The sequence below is a fragment of the Rana temporaria genome, chromosome 1, assembly GCF_905171775.1.
Source record: "Rana temporaria chromosome 1, aRanTem1.1, whole genome shotgun sequence".
NCBI lineage: Eukaryota > Metazoa > Chordata > Amphibia > Anura > Ranidae > Rana > Rana temporaria.
The window spans coordinates 639,846,089-639,872,199 of record NC_053489.1 but is presented as its reverse complement, the minus strand read 5'-3'; the positions used below and the strand labels follow the sequence as shown (position 1 = coordinate 639,872,199).

The 26,111-nt window shown below is 46.8% G+C and overlaps 1 protein-coding gene across 1 annotated transcript in view; it reads right to left on the bottom strand.

The window, feature by feature from the left end:
* The window catches only part of THNSL2 (threonine synthase like 2), a 45,586-nt gene extending 20,124 nt beyond the window's left edge, over positions 1-25,462 (bottom strand). The window contains exons 1-4 of the mRNA XM_040335463.1: positions 25,306-25,462; positions 17,476-17,706; positions 13,424-13,618; positions 10,719-10,871 (exon numbers count right to left, since the gene is read on the bottom strand). Coding sequence (XP_040191397.1) covers positions 10,719-10,871; positions 13,424-13,618; positions 17,476-17,698 — 571 coding nt within the window. The 5' untranslated portion in view covers positions 17,699-17,706; positions 25,306-25,462. The remainder of the gene's footprint in view (positions 1-10,718; positions 10,872-13,423; positions 13,619-17,475; positions 17,707-25,305) is intronic.
* Positions 25,463-26,111: the final 649 nt, after the last annotated feature.

The following is a 26,111-nucleotide window of genomic DNA, read 5'->3' as shown; positions in this document are numbered from 1 at the left end:
CCATTGATTTCAATGGAAGTCCCCTCCAAGTCTGATCACTGTCGCGACTTTCAGAGGCGACTCCGACACGACTTGAGCATGAACCACAGGGCGATCTGGGGCGATTTACAACACGACTTGAAGTCGTCTCCAGGACAGGAGACTTTCCAGTGGCCAATCAAACAACAATCAGCTCTAGGGGAGGGAGGGGGAGGGAGGGGGAGCGAGGGGGAGGGAGGGGGGGCAGGAGAGGTTTGCCTGAGAAATGTATGTTATCTTCCTGGAAAGTCGCTTCAGTTAAGACAGTGATCCGACTTGGAGGCGACTTCCATTGAAATCAATGGGTACAAATCGCCTACAAGTCGGATTGAAGTAGTACAGGAACTTCTTTTGAAGTCGGAGCGACTCGAGTCGTGTGTATTAAAACCGCTCCCATTCACTTGCATTGTTTTTCTCGACAGCGCGACTTGGGACGACTTGAGGCGACTTCAAGTCGGATCCCAAGTCGCCCCAGTGTGAACCGGCTCTAACTGAAGCGACTTTCCAGGAAGATAACATACATTTCTCAGGCAAACCTCTCCCTCCCCCTTCCTTCCCCCTCCCTCCCCTAGAGCTGATTGTTGTTTGATTGGCCACTGGAAAGTCTCCTGTCCTGGAGACGACTTCAAGTCATGTTGTAAATCGCCCCAGATCGCCCTGTGGTTCATGCTCAAGTCGTGTCGGAGTCGCCTCTGAAAGTCGCGCTGGAAGTCGTGTCGCCCTAGTGTGAACCGACTCTCATTGCCTGGTTAATTCTATGTTTGGCCGCTACAATACATAAAGTGGAAGTTTTCCATGCTGCAGCAATTGATTGCTTTGCAGCTGTTGTTACATATAACAGAAGTTTAAATTGTCGAATAGTAATATTTTGGGGTTTACTGTTCAATAGGGCTACTGTTGGATCTGGTAATAGGGTAATGCTAAACATGGTGGATAGTAGTTCAAATATTTTTTTCCAGAAGATAAGAACAATAGGGCAGGTCCACCAAATATGTAGGTGCAGGGATGGACTGGCCATTGGGACTACAGGGAGTTTCCCGGTGGGCCGATGGCTCAGTGGGCCGGCTTCAGTGACAGCGGAATGCCGCGTCCCCCCGCTCCTCTCTCTCTCCCTCCCCGCAGCACTCACCTGGGGGGGAACAAAGAAGCAGGGGGAGGACCAGAGGAGCAGAGGGGATGACAAAGGAGCATGGGGGGAGCTATGGCCTTAGAGTTTCTCCCTTCTGCCTAATCTTGTCCCATAAGGGGGGGGCACCAAACTGATTCTTTCCCCCGGGTGAAATAATGTCTAGCTTCCCCACTGGTACTGCCTATAAGAGTACCAGTACCAGCCGTTCTACTCTAATAAAGTAGAACAGCTAGTAAAGGGGGAGAGGGGGCTTGGGTGGCCGGGGGGGGGGGGTACAGGAGTTGTCCGGCCCCCATGGTAGAGACCTGTCAAAGTGGGCCAGTCTGGATGAAGTCCAGGGCCAAATTTCTGTCCCAGTCCAGCCTTGTGTAGGTGTGTACTTATATCTGTGCAGCCTCTAAAGCATTGAGCTGGATATTGTGGGTGAAATTTAGCAATCCTAGCTGGAACTAAGTACCATGGGCCAGATTCACGTAGCTGCGGCGCAGCGTAACGTAACCCGTTTACGTTACCCTGCCGCAAGTTTTCAGATTTAGTGCCCGATCCACAAAGAACTTACCTGGAAATTTGCGGCGGTGTACCGTAAACACGTCCGGCGCAAGGCGGCCCAATTCAAATGGGGCGGGTACCATTTAAATTAGGCGCGCTCCCGCGCCGGACGTACTGCGCTTGCTTCCGTCGCGAATTGCCTGACGTGCTGTGCGCAAAATTACGACGCGCCGACGTTTTGAGAATCGTGACGTGATCAACGTACTTACGCCGGGAATTTTTTTTTTTTTTTAACCACTTCCATACCAGCCCATTGTAAAATGACGTCCACAACGGACCTCTAACGATCCGGGTGGACGTCATATGACGTCCTGGGCTTTGCGGGTGGATATCTGAACGATGCCTGCAGCTAGAGGCATCATTCAGATATCCTTCTCTTGTGCCGGCGATTCTGCACAACGTAAGAACGATCATAGAAGCGGTTCCGCCGCTAGATCGTTCTTACAGGCGGCGGGAGGGGACATCCCCCCCTCCCGCCGCCATCCGGTGCTTCTCTGGGCTCTCCCGTGCCATCGGGGGCCCGGAGAACGAATCGTCCGGCGCTGGCAGGAAGCATAGAGATGACTGGTGACCAGATGGTCACCAGTCATCTCTATGACCGTCGGAGGACCCGGGCGCGATGTGATGACGTCACGCCCGGGTCCCCGTAAGTAAACAAAGCCGCAATTGCGGCTGCTAAGCAACAGCAAGCATGAGATCGGTGAATTTTTTTTCACCGATTTCATGCTTTTCAGCCTGGAGGAGAGATGTGGGGTCTTATTGACCCCGCATCTCTCCATAAAGAGTACCTGTCACACACATTCCTATTACAAGGGATGTTTACATTCCTTGTAATAGGAATAAAAGTGATAATAAAAAAAAAAAAAAAAAAAAAAGTGTAAAAAATTAAATAAATATGTAAAAAAAAAAAATAAAAAAAAAATTCTTTTAACGCCCCTGTCCCCAGTAGCTCGCGCGCAGAAGCGAACGCACACGCAAGTCCCGCCAACATATGTAAACGCCGTTTAAACCACATATGTGAGGTATCGCCGCATGCGTTAGAGTGCCAGCAACAATTCTAGCACTAGATCTCCTCTGTAAATCTAAACTGGTAACCTGTAAAAAATTTCAAAGCGTTGCCTATGGAGATTTTTAAGTACCGAAGTTTGGCGCCATTCCATGAGTGTGCGCAATTTTAAAGCGTGACATGTTAGGTATCTATTTACTCGGTGTAACATCATCTTTCATATTTTACAAAAAAATTGGGCTAACTTTACTGTTTTGTTATTTTTTTAATTCATGAAACAATTTTTTTCCAAAAAAAAGGCGTTTGAAAAATTATTGCGTAAATACCGTGCAAGATAAAACGTTTCAATGACCGTCGTTTTATTCCCTAGGGTGTCTGATAAAAAAACATATATAATGTTTGGGGGTTCTGCGTAATTTTCTAGCAAAAAAATTATGATTTGTACATGTAGGAGAGAAGTGCCAGAATAGGCCTGGTAGGGATGTGTGTATAACAGCCCGGTATGGAAGTGGTTAAAAATTCAAAAGCGACGCGGGAAAGACAGGCATACTTTAACATGGTGGAGTACTTTTACACCATGTTAAAGTACCCCTATCTTTGCGACGGAAATCTAACACTTGCGACGACGTAACGACGGGAAAAACCTTTGTGGATCGCCGTAACTCCTAATTTGCATACCCGACGCTGGTTTACGACGCGAACTCCCCCCCCAGCGGCGGCCGCGGTACTGCATCCTAAGATCCGACAGTGTAAGTCCATTACACCTGTCGGATCTAAGGGCTATCTATGTGTAACTGATTCTATGAATCAGTCGCATAGATACTCTGAGACCCCATACACACGACAGAGGAACTCGACGTGCCCAACACGTCGAGTTCCTCGTCGAGTTCAGGGATGAAGCCGCCGAGGAGCTCGGCGGGCCGCCTTCTCCCATAGAACAACGAGAAAATAGAGAACATGTTCTCTATTTTCTCGACGAGTTCCTCGGCGGCTCCATCGGGCCAAAAGTGTACAGACGACAGAGTTTCTCGGCAGAATCCGGCTCTTCACCGAGTTTCTCGACGAATTCTGCCGAGAAACTCTGTCGTGTGTACGAGGCCTCAGAGATAGGACGGAGTATCTGAGATACTCCGTCATATCTCTTTTGTGAATCTGGTCCTATCTTCTTAGAACCTTGTAATTCGTTTCTAGAGGGGCGATGTTGGGTGTAGCAGAGTTTGTTGCTTTCCATATTTGAGGCCAATCCAAGTCTCCAGGTTGGAGATTCAAGTCAGATTCCCATTTTGATGTATATGATGGAGCATTCTCAGAGATGGGAGACAGTAGATGTCATGAGACACGAACAACTAGCGCCCAGAAGCGATTCAGTTCGCATGCGCCGCGCTTTATAAGTTTTTCATTCATTCATTCGTTTTTCATTCATTCATTCATTCAGTAGTTGTTTGTATAAGTCTGAGGCCTCGTACACACGACCGTTTTCCTCGACAGAATCCATCAAGAAACTTGGTGGCAGAGCTTTTTTGACGAGGAAAACGGTCGTGTGTATGTTTTTCATCGAGAAAACTGTCGTGGAACTCGATGAGAAAAAAAGAGTTCTCTTTTTCCTCCTCGGGAGTCTCAATTTCCTCGTTGTGTTCCTCGTCGGGCTGGTTTTCGATGAGAAACACGTTCGTGTGTATGCTTAGAAACCCGCACATGCTCAGAAGGGTGGCGCCAGTGGAATCAAACTTCCCCTTTATAGTGCCGTCGTACGTGTTTTACGTCACCGCGTTTGAGAACAACGAGATTTTGTCTTGACAGTGTGTACGCAAAGAAAGCTTGTCAAGATTCTCGACAAGCCTAACAAGGAACTCATCGAGGAAAACGATGTTTCATTTACGACGAGTTCCTCAGTCGTGTGTACGAGGCCTGAGATTAAGCCTCGTCTGTGTGGGTCAGAAATGCAGGTTTGTTCAAAGAGGGTGTAGCTGTCAGTGAATGTGTTCTGGGGATTGTTTAGTTGTATATATAAAGTTCTTTGGGCCAGATTCACAAAAGAGATACGACGACGTCTCCTGATACTCCGTCGTATCTCTGTTTCTATCTATGCGACTGATTCATAGAATCAGTTACGCATAGATATCCCTAAGATCCGACAGGTGTAATTGTTTTACACTATCGGATCTTAGGATGCAGTACCGCGGCCGCCGCTGGGGGGAGTTTGCGTCGTAAACCAGCGTCGGGTATGCAAATTAGGAGTTACGGCAATCCACAACGGATTTTCGCGTTCGCTACGTCGCCGCTAGTCTAGTTTCCCGTCGCAAAGTTAGTCGTCGTTTTTGGTGCCTTAAGTTTACACAGCAATCGTATTGCTGTATAAAGTATGGCCGTCGTTCCCGCGTCGAAATTTAAAAATGCGTAAGCCGTCCGGGAATACGGAATTACGCTACGCGCGTCGCCGTTCGAAAAAATGACGTCACTGCGCGCAAAGCACGACGGGAATTGCGAAACGGAGCATGCGCAGTAGGTCCGGCGCGGGAGCGCGCCCATTTGAATTGGCCCGCCTTGCGCCGGACGTATTTACGATACACCGCCGCAAGTTTCCAGGTAAGTGCTTTGTGGATCGGCCACTAAAACTGGAAACTTGCGGCGGTGTAACGTAAATGGGTTACGTTACACGGCCGCAAAAGTATGTGAATCTGGCCCTTTATTTGTAGATATCTGAAGGTTTCTGCATTGGGTATATCATAAGTTTCACTAAGTTTGGGGAAGGGGATAATAGAGCTGGATTCAATAAATTGGTGCATTCGTGTTATCCCTTTGTTAGACCAAGTTGAAAAGGAGGATGGGAAAGTCCAGGCAGGATAAAAATCAGGGTTATGTAGAAAGGAGAGAAGGGGATTGTGTAGGGATTGTAGTCTGTCCCATAAAGCCAAGCTATGTTTGGTGATTGGATTTGAAATTTTTCGGCGAAGGGAAGGAGAAAGCCATAAGATATTTGCCAAAGAAAGAGGGTCACACTCAGCCGATTCAATCGACACTCATAGTGGTATTTCTTTGGAGACTTGTAGGTAGATTCAGGTAGAAAGGAATAAACTTACGGCGGCGTAGCTTGGCGTGTTTAGGCTACGCCGCCGTAAGTTAGCTAGGCAAGTACATGATTCTCAATGTACTTGCCTGCTAATATACAGCGGCGTAGCCTAAAGCGGGCGGGCGTAAGGGCGCCGAATTCAAATGTGTGGAAAGGGGGCGTGTTTAATGCTAATAAGGCTTGACCTTACGTTTTTGACTTTTTTGTTACTGCGCATGCATGCATGCGCCTACATTTCCCAGTGTGCATTGCGGCTAATTATGCCGCACGGGCCTATTGATTTCGACGTGGACGTAAACGACGTAAATCGCTATTCGCGGACTACTTACGCAAACGACGTAAACATTTCGAATCTCGCGGCGGGAACCGCGGCCATACTTTAACATTGCTATTCCACCTAATAGATGGAATAACTTTAGGCCTGATAATGCCTTACGGAAACGGCGTAAATCTACTGCGGCGGCCGGACGTACGTTCGTGAATCGGCGTATCAACTCATTTACATATTCTACGCCGACCGCAATGGAAGCGCCACCTAGCGGCCATCCGAAATATTGCAATCTAAGATAGGACGGAGCAAGCCGTCCTATCTTAGATATGTTTAAGTGTATCTCTGTTAGAGAATACACTTAAACATAAGTCGGCGTAGATTCTGAGTTAGGTCGGCTTATCTACTGATAAGCCGGCCTAACTCTTACTGAATCTACCTATTGATATTTAGGGAGTTGGGCCAGTTGAGCAGCGTAGTAATATTTGCTAAAATTTGGCATGCTCAATCCGTCATGTGTTCGGGGAATGAATAGGGTATATTGTGACAGGCGTGGTACGAATACGAATTGATTTACTTTGCGTTGCAGAATACGAAAAAAGTATGCTGGGACTCGAACTGGGAGGTTTCTGAAAAGATATAAGATTTTTGGCAAAATAGTCATTTTCGTGACAGTTATCCTACCCAACCAGACAAATGGTAGTGAGGACCAGTTCTTCATTAACGAGGTAAGTCTAACATGTTTTCAATGTCAACCTTAACCGCTTGCCGACCGGATATTGTAAATATACGGTGGCAAAGCAGCTCCCCTGGGCAGGATTACGTACCTGTACATGATCCTGCACTTCCTGGTCCCGCTCCCATTTTGATTAGACACAGCGGGAGCCAATCAGTGGGTCCGGCGGACGTGATGTCCACTGGGACCCGCGGATTGTTAGGGACACAGGCAGAATGGTGGTCTGTCTATGCAAACATTGCAGTTTGCCGTTCTGTGAGAAGAGAAGGTTGTGATCCTGTGTTCCTACCACGCAGGAACATAGATCTCTGCCTTCCCATAGTAAAAGAACCTCTCACATAATTAGCAATCACTCCTTAGGCACACATTTAACCCTGTCCAGTTGTTGTTGTTCCCCGTGGGCGCCGCTGGGGGCGCGCAGCGGGGAAACAATGTGCCCGGCGCATCGCTCGGGAGCCGATGCGAGTGCCTGGCGGGCGCGATGTCCGCCAGACACCCGCGATCGTTGGTGACACAGCAGGACTTGGAGCTCTGTGTGTAAACACAGAGCTCCACGTGCTGTCAGGGAGAGAGGAGACCGATCTGTGTCCCTTGTACATAGAGACACAGCATCGGTCACCTCCCCCAGTCAGTCCCCTCCCCCCACACAGTAAGAACACACCCAGGGAATACATTTAACCCCTTCCTCACCCCCTAGTGTTAACCCCTTCACTGCCAGTCACATTTATACAGTAATTAGTGCATTTTTATAGCACTGATCGCTGTATAAATGTGAATGGTCCCAATATTGTGTCAAAAGTGTTCGATACGTCCGCCGCAATATCGCAGGCCTGACAAAAAAAAAAAAAGCAAATCGCCGCCATTACTAGTAAAAAAAAAAAAATCATAAATCTATCCCCTATTTTGTAGGCGCTATAACTTTTGCGCAAACCAATCAATATACGCTTATTGCGATTTTTTTTTAACAAAAATATGTAGAAGAATACGTATCGGCCTAAACCGAGGGAAATTTTTATTAAAAAAAAAAATGGGATATTATTATAACAAAAAGTAAAAAATATTGTGGTTTTTTTTCCCAAATTTTCTGTTTTTTTTGTTTTATAGCGCAAAAAATAAAAATCGCAGAGGTAATCAAATACCACCAAAAGAAAGCTCTATTTGTGGGGAAAAATTATAAAAATATAATTTGGGTACAGTGTTGTATGACCGCGCAATTGTCATTCAAAATGCGTCAGCGCTGAAAGCTGAAAATTGGTCTGGGCACGAAGGGGGTTTAAGTGCCCAGTAATGAAGTGGTTAAGCAATAACCACTCCACCCCAAAAAGTGTCACTTAGTGTCCAGTTTGTCCGCTGCAATGTCGCTGACCAGCCACCCCCGCTCCGTCAGGTCACCCGCACCAAAACCCCCCCTCTCACGGCGGTCAGTCATCCAGGATTTACCTCATCTAGGTTCCAGGCAGGCAGCGCTCCTACGGGCGGCGGGTGTCTCCTCCTCCTCTGCATCATGGCGGTTTCCGCCGTGCATCTCCTCCCTCCTCCTCCTCCTAGGCGTCCAATAGGATTGCCTGTCCTTTCAGCCAATCGGGTGACGGTTCTCACAACCCACTTCCTGATTGGCCGGGAGGAGGATCAGTGTGAGAATAGCGAATATTAATTTGCCATTGTCACACAGATGGGTGGGTTTAAAATCCACCCTTTTTTGAAGCCTATTAGAGCCTCTGGTTCTAATCACGTGCTTCAAACCCCTCCCCTATTGAAACCATGCATCCGACGCCCTATATGTAGATTAGGGGGGTGGACACATGCATAGGGTGGGCACCGCCCATTCGCCCCTATTGGATGGGCCATCACTGGCACAGATCACGCTTGATTAACTGCTTCCCTGGCTGAAGCAGTCCAGGAACGACAGCTAGAAGCCAGCTAAGGAAAACAAATACAAGCTTATGGCTGTTAATTGTTATAAAATGCTTCACTCTCTAGATGTGCATAGTACATAGAGATTAAACACTGAATAATAGTAATGTACAGCAAGGTGGATTTGATATAAATCAACTCAATTTAAATCCTAATTTTTAAAGAGCAATTGTCATCTCTGTCCCGCAGTGGCTCCTCCTCTGACCCTGTTGACTCACCGACAGTCCCATACACTTTAATGGGACGGCTGGTGATGCGGCAGTGACACAACAAGATGGGGGACATGGCGGCATATACAGCAGAATATACAGCCTCATGCTACATAACTGAGCTCCATTTAATGCTGAATAAACTAAATTATTCATGTATCTTAACCACTTGGTACCGCCCTATAGCCGAAATATGGCTACAAGGCGGTTCCCTTACTCTGGGAGGGCGTCAATATACGTCCTCCCGGAGAATCAGATTTGCGCACCCGAGCGGGCGCGCACACGCGATCACCGTTGCTCGCCGGGTCCACGGGACCCGCAGCAACAAGGATCACGGTAAGGAGCCAATGGAAGCGGCTCCTTACCACGTGATCGCGCCGTCCAATGACGGCGCGATCACTTGTAAACAAACCGGCGTCATGTAATGACGCCGGTTCCTCCCTCTCCTCTCTGTACGGTCCATTCGGTACAGTGTGAGAGGAGAGGGGGGGGGGAGCGGGTGGCAGCAGCAGCACTGTGGGCTGGATCTGTGACAAATGCAGTCACAGATCCAGCCATCCCTCCCTGCGCAATACTCTGCAATAACACCAATACTCTGCAATAATACCCCCCATACTGTGCAATACCCCCCCCCCATACTCTGCAATACCCCCCCATACTCTGCAATACCCCCCCATACTCTGCAATACCCCCCCCATACTCTGCAATACCCCCCCCATACTCTGCAATACCCCCCCCATACTCTGCAATACCCTCCATACTCTGCAATACCCCCCATACTCTGCAATACCCTCCATACTCTGCAATACCCCCCATACTCTGCAATACCCTCAATACTCCACAATACCCCAATACTCCAATACCTTGCAATACGTCGCCTATGGGGATTTTTAAGTAGCAAAGTTTGGCGCCATTCCACGAGCGTGTGCAATTTTGAAGGGTGACATGTTAGGTATCTATTTACTCGGCGTAACTTCATCTTTCATAGTATGCAAAAACATTGGGCTAACTTTACTTTTTTTTTTTTTTAAGCACAAAACAGTTTTTTTTTTAAAAACACGCGTTCAAAAAATTGCTGTGAAAATACCGTGCAAAATAAAAAGTTGCAACAACCGCCATTGTATTCTCTAGGGTCTTTGAAAAAAAAAAGCATATATAATGTTTTGGGTTTCTATGTAATTTTTTAGCAAATAAATTATGATTTTTACATGTAGGAGAGAAATGTCAAAATTGGCCTTGGTGTTCCCTGCATGTTGGGCCTCTCTATGTGGCCACGCTATGTAAAAATAACACACATGTGGTATCGCCATACTCGGGAGGAATAGCAGAATGTGTTTTGAGGTGTAATTTGTAGTATGCATATGCTGTGTGTGAGAAATAACCTGCTAATATGACAGAAACTAGAATTTTTTTTTTATTTTTACAGAATTTTCAGTCTTTTTTCTTTTATAGCGCAAAAAATAAAAAACGCAGAAGTAAACAAATACCACCGAAAGAAAGCAATATTTGTGTGAAAAAAAGAACAAAAATTTCAGACGGGTACAATGTTGTATGACTGAGTAATTGTCATTCAAATTGTGAGAGCACCGAAAGCTGAAAATTGGTCTGGTGATTAAGGGGGTTTTCGTGCCCAGTGGTCAAGTGGTTAAATAGAAAACTATCTGTAGGTAGATTTTTACTCCAAAAGCATTTATATTAAAAAAAAATTGATTAAAATCAAAGAAATTTGAAAATTATTTAAATAAAAAAAAAAAAAATGTTGATTCTTTTAAAAAAAAAAACATTGTTTTTTATCCACCCTGATATACAGGCAACCTACCCCCTAACAGATGAACGTTGTCTTCAAACACGGTGATCATCTGCAGCTCCTGGATCTTAGTACAGCGTCCAATTGGATACAGAACAATAATATCAATATTCCGATTTTCTCGAACACCCTCAATTGCAGCACTTCCTGTGTCTCCAGATGTTGCTGAAACACAAATTGAATGCACAGCATTAAATAATACAGAAATCTCTTTGTCTGGTCAGTAATTAAAACAATCGCTCATGAATAAATGTGAAACTTTGCAAGACCCAAATCCCCAATATATATGGGTGCAGAAATATACACCGATTGGCCATACCTTTATTACAAGTGACAGTTAAAGTGAATAACATAGATTATCTCATTACAATGGCATCTGAAAGTGGGTGGAATATATTTGGCAGCAAGTGAACATGTTGTCCCTGAAGCTGTTGTCTTGGAAGCAGAAAAAAATAAGTATTAAGGATATGAGCAACTTTGGCCAAATTGTAATGGTAAGACAACTGGGTCAGAGCATATCCAAAACTGCAGCTCTTGTGGGATGTTCCCAGTCTGCAGTGGTCATGACCGACCAAAAGTGGTCCAAGGAAGGAAAACCGGTGACAGGGTCATGGGGAGCAAAAGCTGGCACCCCGTGTAGTCCAATCCTATAGAAGAGCTACTGTAGCTCAAATTGCTGAAACAATTAAAGTGGAGCTTTTGTCAGAAAAGTTAGTCCTGCTAGATGACCCCAGGCTGGCCCCTTGTGCAGGTACAGCTATGGAAAACATTAAAGCTACTTTCACACTAAAAGCACCCGGTCTTAGCGGCTTTACCATCATTTTAGTGGCACTTTTCAGCCACCAGCGGGGCGCTTTTAACCCCCACTAGTGGCCTAAGAAAGGGTTAAAAGCTCCTGTGTTGCGGCACTGACAACCTTTTTTTGCTGGCGCTTAACGGAAGCGGTGCCCATTAATTTCAATGGGCAGGGGTATTTTGGGATCGGGGTATACATCGCTCCCAAGTCGCCCCAAAGATGCTGCTTGCAGGACTTTTTTTTCCATCCCGCAAGCGCACCGCCCCAGTATGAAAGCAGTCGGGCATTCACACTGGGGAGGCATGAGAGGCAGTTTTCAGGCGCTTTACAGGCGCTATTTTTAGCAGTGGCTGCATAGCATGAATCTATCCATGGCCGCTGTAGCCACCCTCTATTCAGGCGTCCGGTCCATTTTAGGACGTCGGCACCTGAATTTTTTAAAGCACCTGATTAGAGCAATAGGCTCTTCAAAAAAGGTGGACTCAGAGCGCAGAGCACTGCGCTCAGAGTCCACCCAGGTTTGGCGTTCCGCTTGGATGCCTAGTAGGAGCCAGGAAGGAAGACGAGACAAATGGAGGCCGCCGCTTGACCCGCTGCTCAACCCACCATCCCACAGCTCACCACCGTCACCCGCTGCCTGATCCCCCATCAAGATGGGGTAAGTTCCAGGGCAGTCAGCAAGCAGGCGGGTGGGGGGGGGTGTCACAGTAGCTGTATTGGATTGGCACAGTGGCTGCATTTGATGGGCACAGTGGCAGCATTTGACGGGCACGTTGGTACATTTGATGAGCACAGTGGCGGCATTTGACGGGCACAGTTGTTGTATTTGATGGGCACAGTAGCTGTATTTGATTGGCACAGTGGCGGCATTTGATGGGCACAGTGGCTGCATTTGACGGACACAGTGGTTGCATTTGATGGGCACAGTGGCAGCATTTGACGAGCACAGTGGCGGCATTTGACGGGTACAGTTGTTGCATTTGATGGGCACAGTGGCAGCATTTGATGAGCACACTGGCGGCATTTGACGGGCACAGTGGCGGCATTTGACGGTCACAGTGGTGGCATTTGATGAGCACAGTGGCTGCATTTGATGGGCACAGTGGCGGCATTTGACGGGCACATACCTCAATGGGTCAGGACTGTTTTGGGGGCAAATGGAGGACCCACTCAATATTAGGCGGGTGGTCATAATGTTATAGTGGTCGGCCATATTGTTATGACTGATCATTAACATTAAGTTCAATGTACTCTACAAATAACAATACTTAAAAGTACCCTGTACACTGAAAAATATGGAAGCTGGCACTCCTTTCCTCCTGAGAATGCCAGTTGCCTGGCTGTCTGTGGCTTCAATAGAGTCATTGAGCCACAACAAGCACACAGTTTAAAAAGCCATAGCGAATTTAAACCATCTGACCAGCATATTTGTTTCAGACCAGTGACTCCAAAAGTATTGAAGCCACTGAATTATCATGACAGCTGCTTTGTTCCTCTGCTATCACCATTTCTGATGAGTTTTCCTGACACCAAGAGGAAAATGGTGACAGGGGAGGGATCTCCAGCTGATTAACATCCTCGTCTCTGTTCCTGTGTGCTGTGTGAGGGGGTGTGTCCCTTCCCTCCAATCAGCTCTCAGAGCTCTCCTCAGTGATGTAACTTCAGTTCTCCGCCCCCTGCTTTTCAGAGCTGAGAGATCCTGTGTACATTCTGCACTTTGAATGAATGTAAAGGAAAGACAGCTGCAGATAAACAGATATACAGTATAGGAGGGTTTGTTTTATCTCTGGGTATCGCCTGAGGCCAGTCACCTCACTGGGTATATGTGTGAGGGTTTACAACCACTTTAAGGTTCTTTACACATTTTATGAAAAAAATTGTCCCTCTGTAAGATAACAATGATATATTGCTGACAACGTACCAACCAGGATGTTCACATGTCGATTGTTTTTCTTCAGAAAGTAATCCAGAAACTGTCCCACACAGGACATGGCGAGGTCTTTAAAAGCGTATGTTGGACCATGCCACATCTCCATCACATTCAACCCATTTTCCAGCCTGGCGATTGGAACTATGTCTTGGTGTCTGAAGCGGAGTAAAGCTTTGTCGATCAGACCTATAGGGGAAAATATATACTGTATGACTGCATTCCACGTGTCTAAAACAAAAACTGATTATATTGAAGCTTACCAGTCCTTAAATGTAGTGGCTGCATTCGTTTTATTTTTTTGTCCTTTACTTTTATCTGGTGATCTGCTAGAAATCCACCTGCTGTCTTAGGCCTCGTACACAGAGATGCAAAAAAATGTTCCACCTAATGAGCTAAATAGTGCTGTATACACTATTGGCTAGATTCAGAGAGATGGCCGCAACTTTGCGGCGGCGTAGCTTAGCGTGTTTAGGCTACGCCGCCGTAAGTTAGCGAGGCAAGTACTTGATTCTCAAAGTACTTGCTTGCTAAGTTATGGCGGCGTAGCCTAAAGGGGGGAGCTGGCGTAAGGGCGCCTAATTCAAATTTGTCTGAGGGGGCGTGTTTTATGATAATGAGGCTTGACCCGACGTGATTGACGTTTTTTTTTAACTGCGCATGCGCCTACATTTCCCAGTGTGCATTGCGGCTAAGTCCGCCGCACGGGCCTATTGATTTAGACGTGGACGTAAACTACGTAAATCCCTATTCACGGACGACTTACGCAAACAACGTACAATTTTCGAATTTCGAAGCGCGAACGGCGGCCATACTTTAACATTACTATTCCATCTATTAGATGGAAAAACTTTAGGCCTGATAATGCGTTAAGGAAACGGCGTAAATGTACTGCGGCGGCCGGGCGTACGTTCGTGAATAGGCGTATCTACTGATTTACATATTCTACGCCAACCGCAATGGAAGCGCCACCTAGCGGCCAGCCTAAATATTGCAACCTAAGATTGGACGGCACAAGCCGTCGTATCTTAGATATGTTTAAGCGTATCTCTGTTTGAGAATACACTTAAACATAAGTCGGCGCAGATTCTGAGTTAGATACGCCGACCTAACTCTACCTGAATCTAGCCGTATTTATCGGCGTATACCGCGCACTATTTTGCCCTGAAAGTCAGGGCAAAATCGTGGGTGAGTGGTATACGCCGATACCCGCTTTCCCGCTCTGAATTTGAATACTGCGCCGGCATATACCGAGCGCAGTACACTCGTGTATCTTCGGGCAGTTTCGGCGCCTCTCGCGTTGACGTCCTGGACGTACAGGACGTCACCACGAGAGTAGCCGAGCCTGCCCGACGATACACGAGTGTACTGCACTCGGTATATGTCGGCGCAGTATTCAAACTCGGCGCGGGAAACGAGCGGGGAGGACGTGAGGACGCCGCAGAAGGACGCCGGACCCGACGAAGAGGACACCCGAAGCCGCAGACGGACGCCGGACCCGACGAGGCCGCCGATGGACGCCGCGGAAGACACCAAAACTGTAAGTACAAAAAATCTTTTTTTCACAGGAATCCGGGTCAAGTTTAGGGGTGCGCGCTATACCCTGGTAAATATGGTATATATTGTCAGAAGTATTGGGACGCCTGTCTTTACATGCACATGAATTTTAATGGCATCCCAGTCTTAGTCTGTAGGGTGCAGTTCTGAGTTGGTCCACCCTTTGCAGCTATAACATCTTCAACTCTTCTGGGAAGGCTGTCCACGAGGTTTAGGAGTGTGTCTATGGGAATGTTTGACCATTCTTCCAGATGCGCATTTGTGAGGTCAGGCACTATTGTGAAGGAGAAGGTCTGGCTCGCAGTCTCCACTCTAATTCATCCCCTCGGGTTGAGGTCAGGCCAGTCAACCTCCTCTGCCCCAAACTCGCTCATCCATGTCTTTATGGGCCTTGCTTTGTGCACTTGGTGGAGGGGGATTATGGTGTGGGGGTTGTTTTTTAGGGGTTGGGCTTGGCCCCTTAGTTCAAGTGAAGGGAACTCTTAAAACGTCAGCATACCAAGACATTTTGGTCCTAACTTTGTGGGAACAGTTTGGGGATGACCCCTTCCTGTTTCATCATGACTGCACACCAGTGCACAAAGCAAGGTCCATAAAGACACGGATGAGCGAGTTTGGGGTGGAGGAACGTGACTGGCCTGCACAAAGTCCTGACTTCAACCCGATAGAACACTTTTGGGATGAATTAGAGTAGAGACTGCGTGCCAGACCTGAGTGAGTGAATAACTTATATAGCGCTACAAATGCGAACTGAATCGCCTCAAGGCGCTTGGTATCTATTTCCTTCTATTCTATAGAATAGATGGGTCTTGAGTTTTTTTTCCTAAAGGCCAGGTGATTCACTTCCGTTCGGAGGTTAGTTGGTAATGCGTTCCACAGTCGAGGTCCTTGGACTGCAAATCGTCGTTCTCCTTTGGTCTTGTAGCGGGCCTTGGGGATTTGTAGTAGATTTTGGTTAGTGAACCGAAGAACGCGATTGGGGTTGTGGTATTTTGTTTTCTCGCATAGATATTGGGGGGGGCGGTTCCTTGTACACATTTGTGCGTCAGGCAGAGGGCCTTAAATGTGACTCGGTCCTTTACAGCCAGCCAATGGAGGGACCTCAGGGAGGGGGTAATTGATTCCCAGGGTTTTTTTCCTGTTACCAGTCAGGCCGCCGTGTTCTGAACGAATTGTAGACGGGCAATCTGGTATTTTGGGAGACCGAGGTAAAGGGAGTTGGCATAGTCGAGCCTGGAGTTGATTATTGTACCTACCACTACTGCGGTGTCTTTTTCTGGGATTAGGGGAACGAGTCTTCGTAGCAGACGCAGAAAATGGAAGGATCCGTAGACTACGGACCCAATTTGAGCATCCATTGTCATGTCGGAGTCAAAAATAACTCCGAGACTTCATATCCAACATCAGTGCCTGACTTCGCAAATGCGCTTCTGGAAGAATGGTCAAACATTCCCATAGACACACTCCTAATCCTTGTGAACAGCCTTCCCCGAAGAGTTGAAGCTGTTATAGCTGCGAAGGGTGGGCCAACTCAATATTGAACCCTACAGACTAAGCGTGGGATGCCATTAAAGTTCATGTGTGTGTGTGTAAAGGCAGGCGTCACAATACTTTTGCCAATATGGGGCCAGATTCACGTACAGACCCCTATCTTTAGGCGGGCGTAGCGTATCTCAGAAACGTTACGCCGCCGTAACTTAGAAAGGCGAGTACTGTATTCACAAAGAAGTTGGCCTTTAGTTACGGCGGCGTAGCGTATATCGGGCGGCGTAAGCCCGCCTAATTTAAAAGAGGCTGGTTGGGGGCGTGTTCTATGCTAACTAATCGTGACCCCACGTATTTGACGTTTCTTACGAATGGCGCATGCGCCGTCCGTGAAAGAATCCCAGTGCGCATGCTCGAAATTACGCCGTAAATCGTCAATGCTTTAGACGTGAACGTAACTCACGCACAGCCCTATTCGCGAACGACTTACGCAAACGATGTAAAATGTAAACAATTCGACGGTGGCCCGACGTCCATACTTAACATTGCGTACGCCTCATATAGCAGGGGTAACTTTACGCCGGAAAAAGCCTTACGTAAACGACGTAAAAAAATGCGCCTGGCGTACGTACGTTTGTGAATCGGCGTATCTACCTAATTTACATATTCCTCACGTAAATCTAAGAAAGCGCCACTTAGCGGCCAGCGAAAAATATGCAGCTAAGATACGACGGCGTAAGAGGCTTACGCCAGTCGGATCTTAGCAAAATTCTGGCGTATCTTGTTTTCTGAATACAGAAAAAAGATACGCCGGAGCATCCTAGAAGTTACGCGGCGTATCAATAGATACGCCAGCGTAACTTCTTTCTGAATCTGGCCCATTGTGTATATTGACTTGCCCTTACTAAGAACTGGAGCTACATCTCCTTTAGCCACCAATCAACCTTTGTGAACAGTTTAGCAGTTTATACATTTCTCTGAATTCTCTTTAATGTATAACTTACTATGTAGATCATTCCTGGGAATGAGCTCAGAAGGAATAAAGAGAGAGCACACTTCCTTCACCAATTCCTTGTAGGAGAGAGAGCTCCATGATCTCATAGTCTGCTCATCCAGCTTCGGGATCTCCTCCGGCATATACAGACCATCATCTGCTGCAAACCCAGAAAACAGAACCTCTTCAAACCCCACGCCAGACGCGGCTCCTCTTGTGCTGGTGTACTTCATTCTTTCAGCTGTAAAGGAAAAAACAGTCATATGTAGACACGACACGCATCAGGGTTTACAGTGCATTTACTCAAGGCACAAAATAATGAGGACCCCTTAAAAAGACTTAACCCCTTAGCATATTACGTGATAATTACTGCAAAAAACTAAAACCAAGATCCACTATTGTAACAACATTCTGTCAGCTGTAGTTGTGGCTAGTGGCAGCCCGTGGTAATTTTTTTGGGGTGGGTCTGGTGCACTTACCCCATCTATGGTGGGCAGTGCTTTTTCTGGACTTCACCGGCGGCTTCTCTTGCTCAGCGGCGATGGCTTTCCCTTCCTCTGCTTTCTATGGGTATCGTGGAGGCTTCCGCTTCCTCCCTTCTTCCTCGGCAGCCAATTGGAACTCTTCTCTTTTTGGCCAATCGCAAAACGGGTCTCAGACCTGCTTCTGATTTGCCGGATTGAGGATTGGCGTTTCAATAGCAAATATTAATTTGCTGTTGTAACACCTGGGTGGGCTCCTGGCGCAACGAGCCCACCCTATTTTGAAGCATATTAGAGCCTCTGGTTCTAATCAGGTGATTAAAAAAAACACCCCACCTCTGTAATTCATCCTGAAAGGGGCCAGACGCATGAATAGGAGGTGGCGGTGTCCTGTCAAAATAGCAGCCATGGATAGAGAATGGGGGTGACGGCCATGGATTGAGGGGACGGCGCTGCGGCACCCCTAATGGACGGGCTTCCACTGGTTGTAGCTAAAATTGTTCTGTCCCCAAACAAAGGGCTAAGCAGGGAACCTCATTTAGGTTTTTATTACTATTTGTGTCTCCAGTGAAGAGATTTCCCATCACTTCCTGTTTTGGTAACTAATGCCATATTGTACAGGAAGTAACAGGGGAAATAAAGCATGCAGGAATTAAAATAGTTTTTTTAAGAGTGGATACGGTTTAGAACGGTGGTGGTCAACTTACTTGATCTTAGGGCCCAAGTGGTACAGCCTTCTGCTCTGCTCATTGTGAGTGGAAGAGTGGAAAACATTGTCTGGTTCATTGTCTCCTCAGCATGTGTGATTTAAAGTGAGAGTGATGTCTTTATGTAAGTGCATTTTTATTCATTCATAAATATTTGGATTTGCGGAGAGCACTATGGTGTTTCCTTTTCTATCTCTGAGCCGGTTATATAGATTGATCCTTGCTGCTTGATGAGATCTGGAATCATCAGTGGTCCAGGCCCTACGGCTGCTTTCACACTGGGGCGGCGGGTCCGTTAGCAGTAAAGCGCCGCTAGTTTTATCAACGCTTTACCATTGTTTTAGCAGCGCTTTTCAGCCGCTAGTGGGCGCTTTTAACCCCCGCTAGTGGTCGAAGAAAGAAGTAGAAACCAGGAAGAAACGGGAGAAGACATTGAGGAGTGTGGAGGACATGCTGCCCCATCGAGACAGGTAAGTGCCGGGCGGGTGGGGGATACACACTGGCAGCATTTGATGGGCACAGTAGCGGCAATTGATGGGCACACTGGCAGCAATTGATGGGCAGTGTCAGAAATTGATGGGCACAGTAGCAGCAATTGATGGCACAGTGGCTGCGTTTGATGGGCACAGTGGCTGCAATTGACGTTTTTTTTTTTTTTTCAGTTTGATTGTACCCCCGCAAACATTTTGAGCAACAGCCGCCACTGACGGTACTCCTTGGAAATCATGGGGTACGACTTGTCATACAAATTTGCGGTCCCAAAGTTATACTTTACAGTCACAAAGTTATACTTTAAAATTTCCAGAGGAAAGTAACGTAGGTTGGTACTACTGGCTTTCATCTAAAAAAAAGCTGGTTTCCTGTCTCTGATGCCGCGTACACACGATCATTTTTCGGCATGAAAAAAAAAACGAAGTTTTTCGGCATTTAGAAAAAACAAAGTTTTTCCAACTTCATCATTAAAACGGCTTTGCCCACACACGGTCGTTTTTAAAAAAATGCTCTAGCAAAGCGCAGTGACGTACAACGCGTACGACGGCACTATAAAGGGGAAGTTCCATTCGGATGGCGCCACCCTTGGGGCTGCTTTATCTAAATTTCTGTTAGTAAAAGACGATTTGCGCTTTTCTGTCTGTTACAGCGTGATGAATGTGCTTACTCCATTACGAATGGTAGTTTTACCAGAACGAGCGCTCCCGTCTCATAACTTGCTTTTGAGAATGCGCGGGTTTTTAACATCGTTTTAGCCCACACACGATCATTTTTTACATTCCGAAAAACGATGTGAAGCCCACACACGATCATTTTAAATGCCTTTTTTTTAAAAAACAAGGTTTTTTTCATGACGAAAAATGATCGTGTGTACGCGGCATTATGCTCACACTCTGTGGTTGATTTACTGAAGGCAAATAGACTGTTCAGTTGCTCCAAAGCTTAGTAAATGAGAAAAAGCTCTGCTGACTTCCATCATCCAATCAAGCAAAAATATTTTTTTTGTTTTTAATTTCCTTGCATGTGATTGGGTATTCTTTGCAAAGTGAAGCTTTACCTCATTTACTAAGCTCTGGAGAAACTGCACTTGAAGAGGTCAACTGCACTTTGCAAAGTGCACAGTCTATTTGCCTTTAGTAAAACAATCCCTCTGGCTTCAGTGCTTTCTGAATTTCTGACCCAGAGGATAGAACAGGCCCGGAGCTAGAGGGAACCTGGGTGTAGGGCCAGCATGACTGGGGAAAGCTGTGGGGAGAACACCAGGAAGTGGTCAGAGGAAGTTTGTGGGAGTGTAAGAAGGGGGGGGGGAGTTGTGGTCATTGGGAATGGGAGAAGTAGGGGTTCATTTTTACCCTGGGGCAGAGGGAGGGGTCAGCTCATTCCCGGGCAGCAATCCGATAGGAGAGGACATAGACAGGGAATTTTCCCGCCCACCATCCCTGTTGTTGGATAGGTGGTTGTACGTTGGGGCATGGGTCTCGGGTTCGTGGAGGTTGGAATAGTGAAGGAAAACAGGTTATAGTGTGGGGACGGGTTGGACCTATCTGGGTATGGGTACCCTCCCCTAGCTGTAAATAATGGGCTACCAATCATTGGGCTGCAGTGGCATGAAGCGGGTAACAGTTCGTCCCTGAGGTAGTGGGATCACGGCTAGGGGCCAGGATGGTGAGGTGGTGGTAGTGCAGCCGATGCAGTAGATATACATTCCTTCACGGACCTCAGACAGATAGTAGTTCATAAAGTTGGGGTTATGTTTATTTGGTGTATATATATATATATATATATATATATATATATATATATATAGCCAGATTCAGAGAGAGTTACGCCGGTGTATCAGTAGATACGCCGTCGTAACTCTGAATCTGCGCCGTCGTAAATTTAAGTGTATTCTCAAATTGAGATACACTTAAATCTAGCTAAGATACGACGGCGGGCGCCGTCGTATCTTAGCTGTCTATTTAGGCCGGCCGCTAGGGGCGTGTACGCTGATTTACGCCTAGAATGCGTAAATCAGTGAGATACGCCTATTCACGAACGTACGCTTGCCCGTCGCAGTAAAGACACGCCGTTTACGTAAGGCGTTTTCAGGCCTAAAGTTAGTCCACCAAAAAGCTGGCCCAGCCAATGTTAAGTATGGACGTCGGTCCCGCGTAAATTTTTTTAATTTTTACGTCGTTTGCATAAGTCGTCCGTGAATGGGGCTGGGCGTAATTTACGTTCACGTTGAAACCAATAAGTCTTTGCAGCGTAATTTGGAGCATGCGCACTAGGATATGTCCACGGACGGCGCATGCGCCGTTCATTCAAAACGTCAATCACGTCGGGTCACGATTCATTAGCATAAAACACGCCCACCTCTTCACAATTTGAATTAAGCGCGCTTAGGCCGGCACATTTACGCTACGCTGCCGTAACTTAGGACGCAATTGCTTTGTGAATACAGCACTTGCCTCTCTAACTTACGGCGGCATAGCGTATATGAGATACGCTACGCCTGCCTAACGTTAGGCGCGTCTTTTTGAATCTAGCTAAGAGTTATATATTTAAATTGAGTTTCTTTTTTATAGAATTTGTTTTGTTAATAAAGGGGTCTGTTGGCCATTTAACCAAGAATGTATTGCATGGTTATTTAAGGTGGTAAGTAGAGATAAGTGATGGGTCATGCTTTAGTTCAGATCGGAACATCAGCAATACACCAGTCAAGATGTGAGGAGCGGAAGACTTCTTTGTGTTTAGGATTTTCTGTGCAGCAAAAGTCACATATCTCTCAACTGTCCCTGATTTGGAACAATGTCCCTCATTCCTCCTCATTTGTCCCTCATTTTGGTCTGATCTCTATAATTGTATATAAAATACATGTTTTATCCTTCAAAAAGTGTTTCCCAGAGCTAAACATTTCATCCAATTTCTAAATTGCTGCATTTGTAGATTTTAAAAGCCAATATAAAAGGAATAGTAGTGGTAAAAAAAAAAAAGCAATTGTGGATTAAATTCATTTTTTGGGGGTTAATTCTCCCTTAAGGGGGTGTGACATGGGCGTGTCTTATGCCTACATACATTTGCTGATAGGTGTCCCTAAATCCCATCTCAAAATGTTTGAAGGTATGAAGTCATAATAGTTAGTGACTGTGTATTTATGTAAGAAAATGTTTGAATTCGATTTTGTGGCCTTTAACCAGTTCAGCCCCCGAAGAATTGGCTGCCCAATGACCAGGCCATTTTTTGCGATTCGGCACTGCGTTGCTTTAACTGATAATTGTGCAGTCGTGCGATGTTGTACCCGAACAAAATTGACGTCCTTTTTTTACCACAAATAGAGCTTTCTTTTGGGGGTATTTGATCACCTCTGCGGTTTTTATTTTTTGTGTTATAAACAAAAGAAGAGTGACAATTTTGAAAAAAAAAACACAATCTTTTACTTTTTGCTATTATAAATATCCCAAATGTTTTTTTAAAAAACGAATTTTTTCTTCAGTTTAGACTGATGCGTATTCTTCTACATACCGTATTTTCCAGCGTATAAGACGACTTTCTGGATGCAAAAAAATGCATCCAAAGTCGGGGGTCGTCTTATACGCCAGGTACAGTCTCCGTGCTGCGAGAGTGTCAATGGTTTAAAAGACGCTCCTTCTCCTCAGTGTGTTCTGTGATAGGCGGAACACAAAATTTCCCAGCAGCGCCTCTGTTCTGTGTTCCTCCTATCACAGATGCCTTCTCATCCTCGGACGAGATGAGAAGACGTCCGTGATAGGCGGAACACAGAACAGAGGCGCTGCTGGGAAATTTTGTGTTCCGCCTATCACAGAACACACTGAGGAGAAGGAGCGTCTTTTAAATCATTGACGCGCGCAGCACGGAGACTGTCACCGCACCGCACCGCCTCGCCTCGCCATGCCTGAAGTCTATCCAGAAAAAAAAAGTGAGTGATGGCACTGTTTGCAGTGATTGCACTGGGGGGCAAGTTCAGGCACAGAGAGGGGGCAAGCTCAGGCACAGAGATGGGGCAAGCTCAGGCACAGAGAGGGGGCAAGCTCAGGCACAGAGAGGGGGCAAGCTCAGGCACAGTGAGGGGCAAGTGATGGCACAGTGAGGGGCAAGTGATGGCACAGTGAGGGGCAAGTGATGGCACAGTGGGGGCAAGTGATGGCACAGTGGGGGCAAGTGATGGCACAGTGGGGGCGAGTGATGGCACAGTGGGGGCGAGTGATGGCACAGTGGGGGCAAGTGATGGCACAGTGAGGAATGTAATGTAATGGCACAGTGAGGAATGTAATGTAATGGCACAGTGAGATTTGAAAAAGCCTGTTTCTGTCAGCGGTTCTGGCTACCCCTCAGCTTCCAGAAAGACTAGTAAGAAGGGGGTAGTCTTATACGGCGAGTATATCCCAAAACCAAATTTTTCCTGGAAAATTAGGGGGTCGTCTTATACGCCGGAAAATACGGTATTTTTGTTTAAAAAAATTGCAATAAGCATATATTGATTGGTTTGCGCAAAAATTATAGCGTCTACAAAATAGGGGATAGTTTTATGGCATTTTTATTATAATTTCTTTTACTAGTAATGGCGGCGATCTGCGATTTTTATTGTGACTGCTACATTATGGCGGACACATCGAACACTTTTGACACTATTTTGGAACCATTGTTATTTATAAATTGCTATAAAAATGCTCTAAATACTGTGTAAATGACACTGGCAGGGAAGAGGTTAAACACTAGGGGGCAAGGAAGGGGTTAAGTGTATCCTAGGGAGTGATTCTAACTGTGAGGGGGCTGGGCTGCAAGTGACACGACAGTGATCACTGCTCCCGATGGCAGGGAGCAGTAGATCCCTGTCCTGTCAGTAGACAGAACTGGGAAATTCAAATTCTTCCTCTCCTGACCACAATCGCGGGGTTTTCGGCGAACATCGAGATCCCGGGACCAGCGAGCACTCCAGAGGCCCGCTGAGGGGAAATTCAGGTACGCCCCATTGCCTGCCCATGCCATTCTGCTGACGTATATTGACGTGCGGTGGGCGGAAAGTGGTTAACACATGATTATAATGGGGGTTATTTACTAAAGCTGGTGCAGCTCTGCATAGAAACCAATCAGCTTCCAGGTTTTATTGTCAAAGCTTAAAGGAACACTAAAGGCAAGATTTTTTGGGGGGTAAAATAACAAACATGTTATACTTACCTCCACTGTGCCGCTCGTTTTGCACAGAGTGTCCCCTAACCGTGTCTTCTGGGGTCCCTCGGCGGCTGTCTCGGCTCCTCCTCGCAAAAGCTTTCTACCTTCATGTGAGCTCCCTCGCATGGTGTAAAGCTTTTGCGAGCGTGCTCCCGTGATACAGCGGCAGGCATAGCCGCCGACTGTATCACTCGGCCCCGCCCCCCTGGCGCGCCGCATCATCCGTTGTGATTGACAGCAGCGCCAGCCAATGACTGCGCTGCTATCAATCCTTCCAGCCTAGCCAATCAACGGCCAGGCTGGGAACCGAAGAGGATCACGTGGACGCGCGCGGGACTTTCGAGGGGTCAGGTAAGTAAAAAAGGGGTTCGGGGGGGGCGGTTACCGTCGGATGTTTTTTCACCTTAATCATACCTCCCAACATTTCAACTTCAGAATGAGGGACAAATGAGCATACCTCCCAAACGAAGTTGTTGAGCAGGGGGGGGGGGGGGGTCCGCGGATCATCAAAGTTGTTGAGCGGGGGGGGGGATTCCGTGGATCAGAGTTGTTGAGCGGGGGGGTTTGTCGCCAATCGCGGGACCGCGGGATTTAACGCGAATCGCGATAGTCGCGGGGGGGGGTGCCACGAATACACGGGGACAATAGCACTGTTCGCGGGAGCGTGGGATTTACGGCGAATCGTGGGACATTCCCGCAAAATCAGGGACGGTTGGGAGGTATGCTGTAATGCATAGAATGCATTAAGGTGAAAAAAAATGTACCTTTACAACCCCTTTAACTGAACAAGCTGAAGTTGGAAGCTGATTGGTTGCTATGCACAGCTGCACCAGATTCTGAATGTTCCAGTTTTAGTAAATCCCCCCCAATGTGTTCTGCTCTAGGCTGTAGTACTGTAGTCATGGAAGGCACCTTTTAACATGCAGAGTGAAGTTTTGGAAATAAAACAAACATTTCTAGTCTTCTCTGCTAGTGATTTCTCACCCTGATGATGTATGATGAGTATTCCCCGGAGATCCTCTGCTCGTCTCACAGGTTACACAAGTTTTATGTACAGAAATAAAGTCCGCTGTTTCTGATTCGCATTTCCATGAAGCTCTTCCTTCCAACGCTGAAGTGCCCTCTGCTCCCAGAACCATGTGACCGCATTCTTAAAGGGGCAGCTGTGCTGACAACGCGCACCGTCAGCCATCTAGTATGAGTACACTGGAGTGTCCCTTCTGTGCAGTGTAGTTTCATCTCTAGAGCTTGAGTATAGTAATAGTCATACATAGGATTAAATGTTCTAATAAAGAATGCTCTTGCTGCAAAGTTTGTATTGCTTAAAGTATAACGTTATATATTTTAATATAACTAAGGGCAAACGTTTTTTCTTAACCTCCTCACACCCGCGCTATAGCCGAAAGACGGGAGGGCGGACATCCTCTTGTGCATGAGCTGCCTGCAAGCGTCAATGAGACTCGGCTGATCACAGATCGGAGTAAGGGGCCGATCCCGACCCCCTACCATGTGATCAGCTGTCAGCCAATGAAAGCTAATCACGTGATGTAAACAGAAGATCGTAATCGGCTTTTTCTTTTTCTCACGCTAAGCAGTGCCCACCAGTGCCACCTACCAGTGCATATCAGTGTTCCCTATCAGTGCCACCTACCAGAGCATATCAGTGCCCACTAGGGATGAGCTCCGGCGTGATCGCACACTCCAAGTGCAGAAGTCGGCACTGTGCTGCGCTAATCACAGGCTTGGAAACATTTCCCGATCTCTGCAGCCAAGCATTGGGACAATGTCTC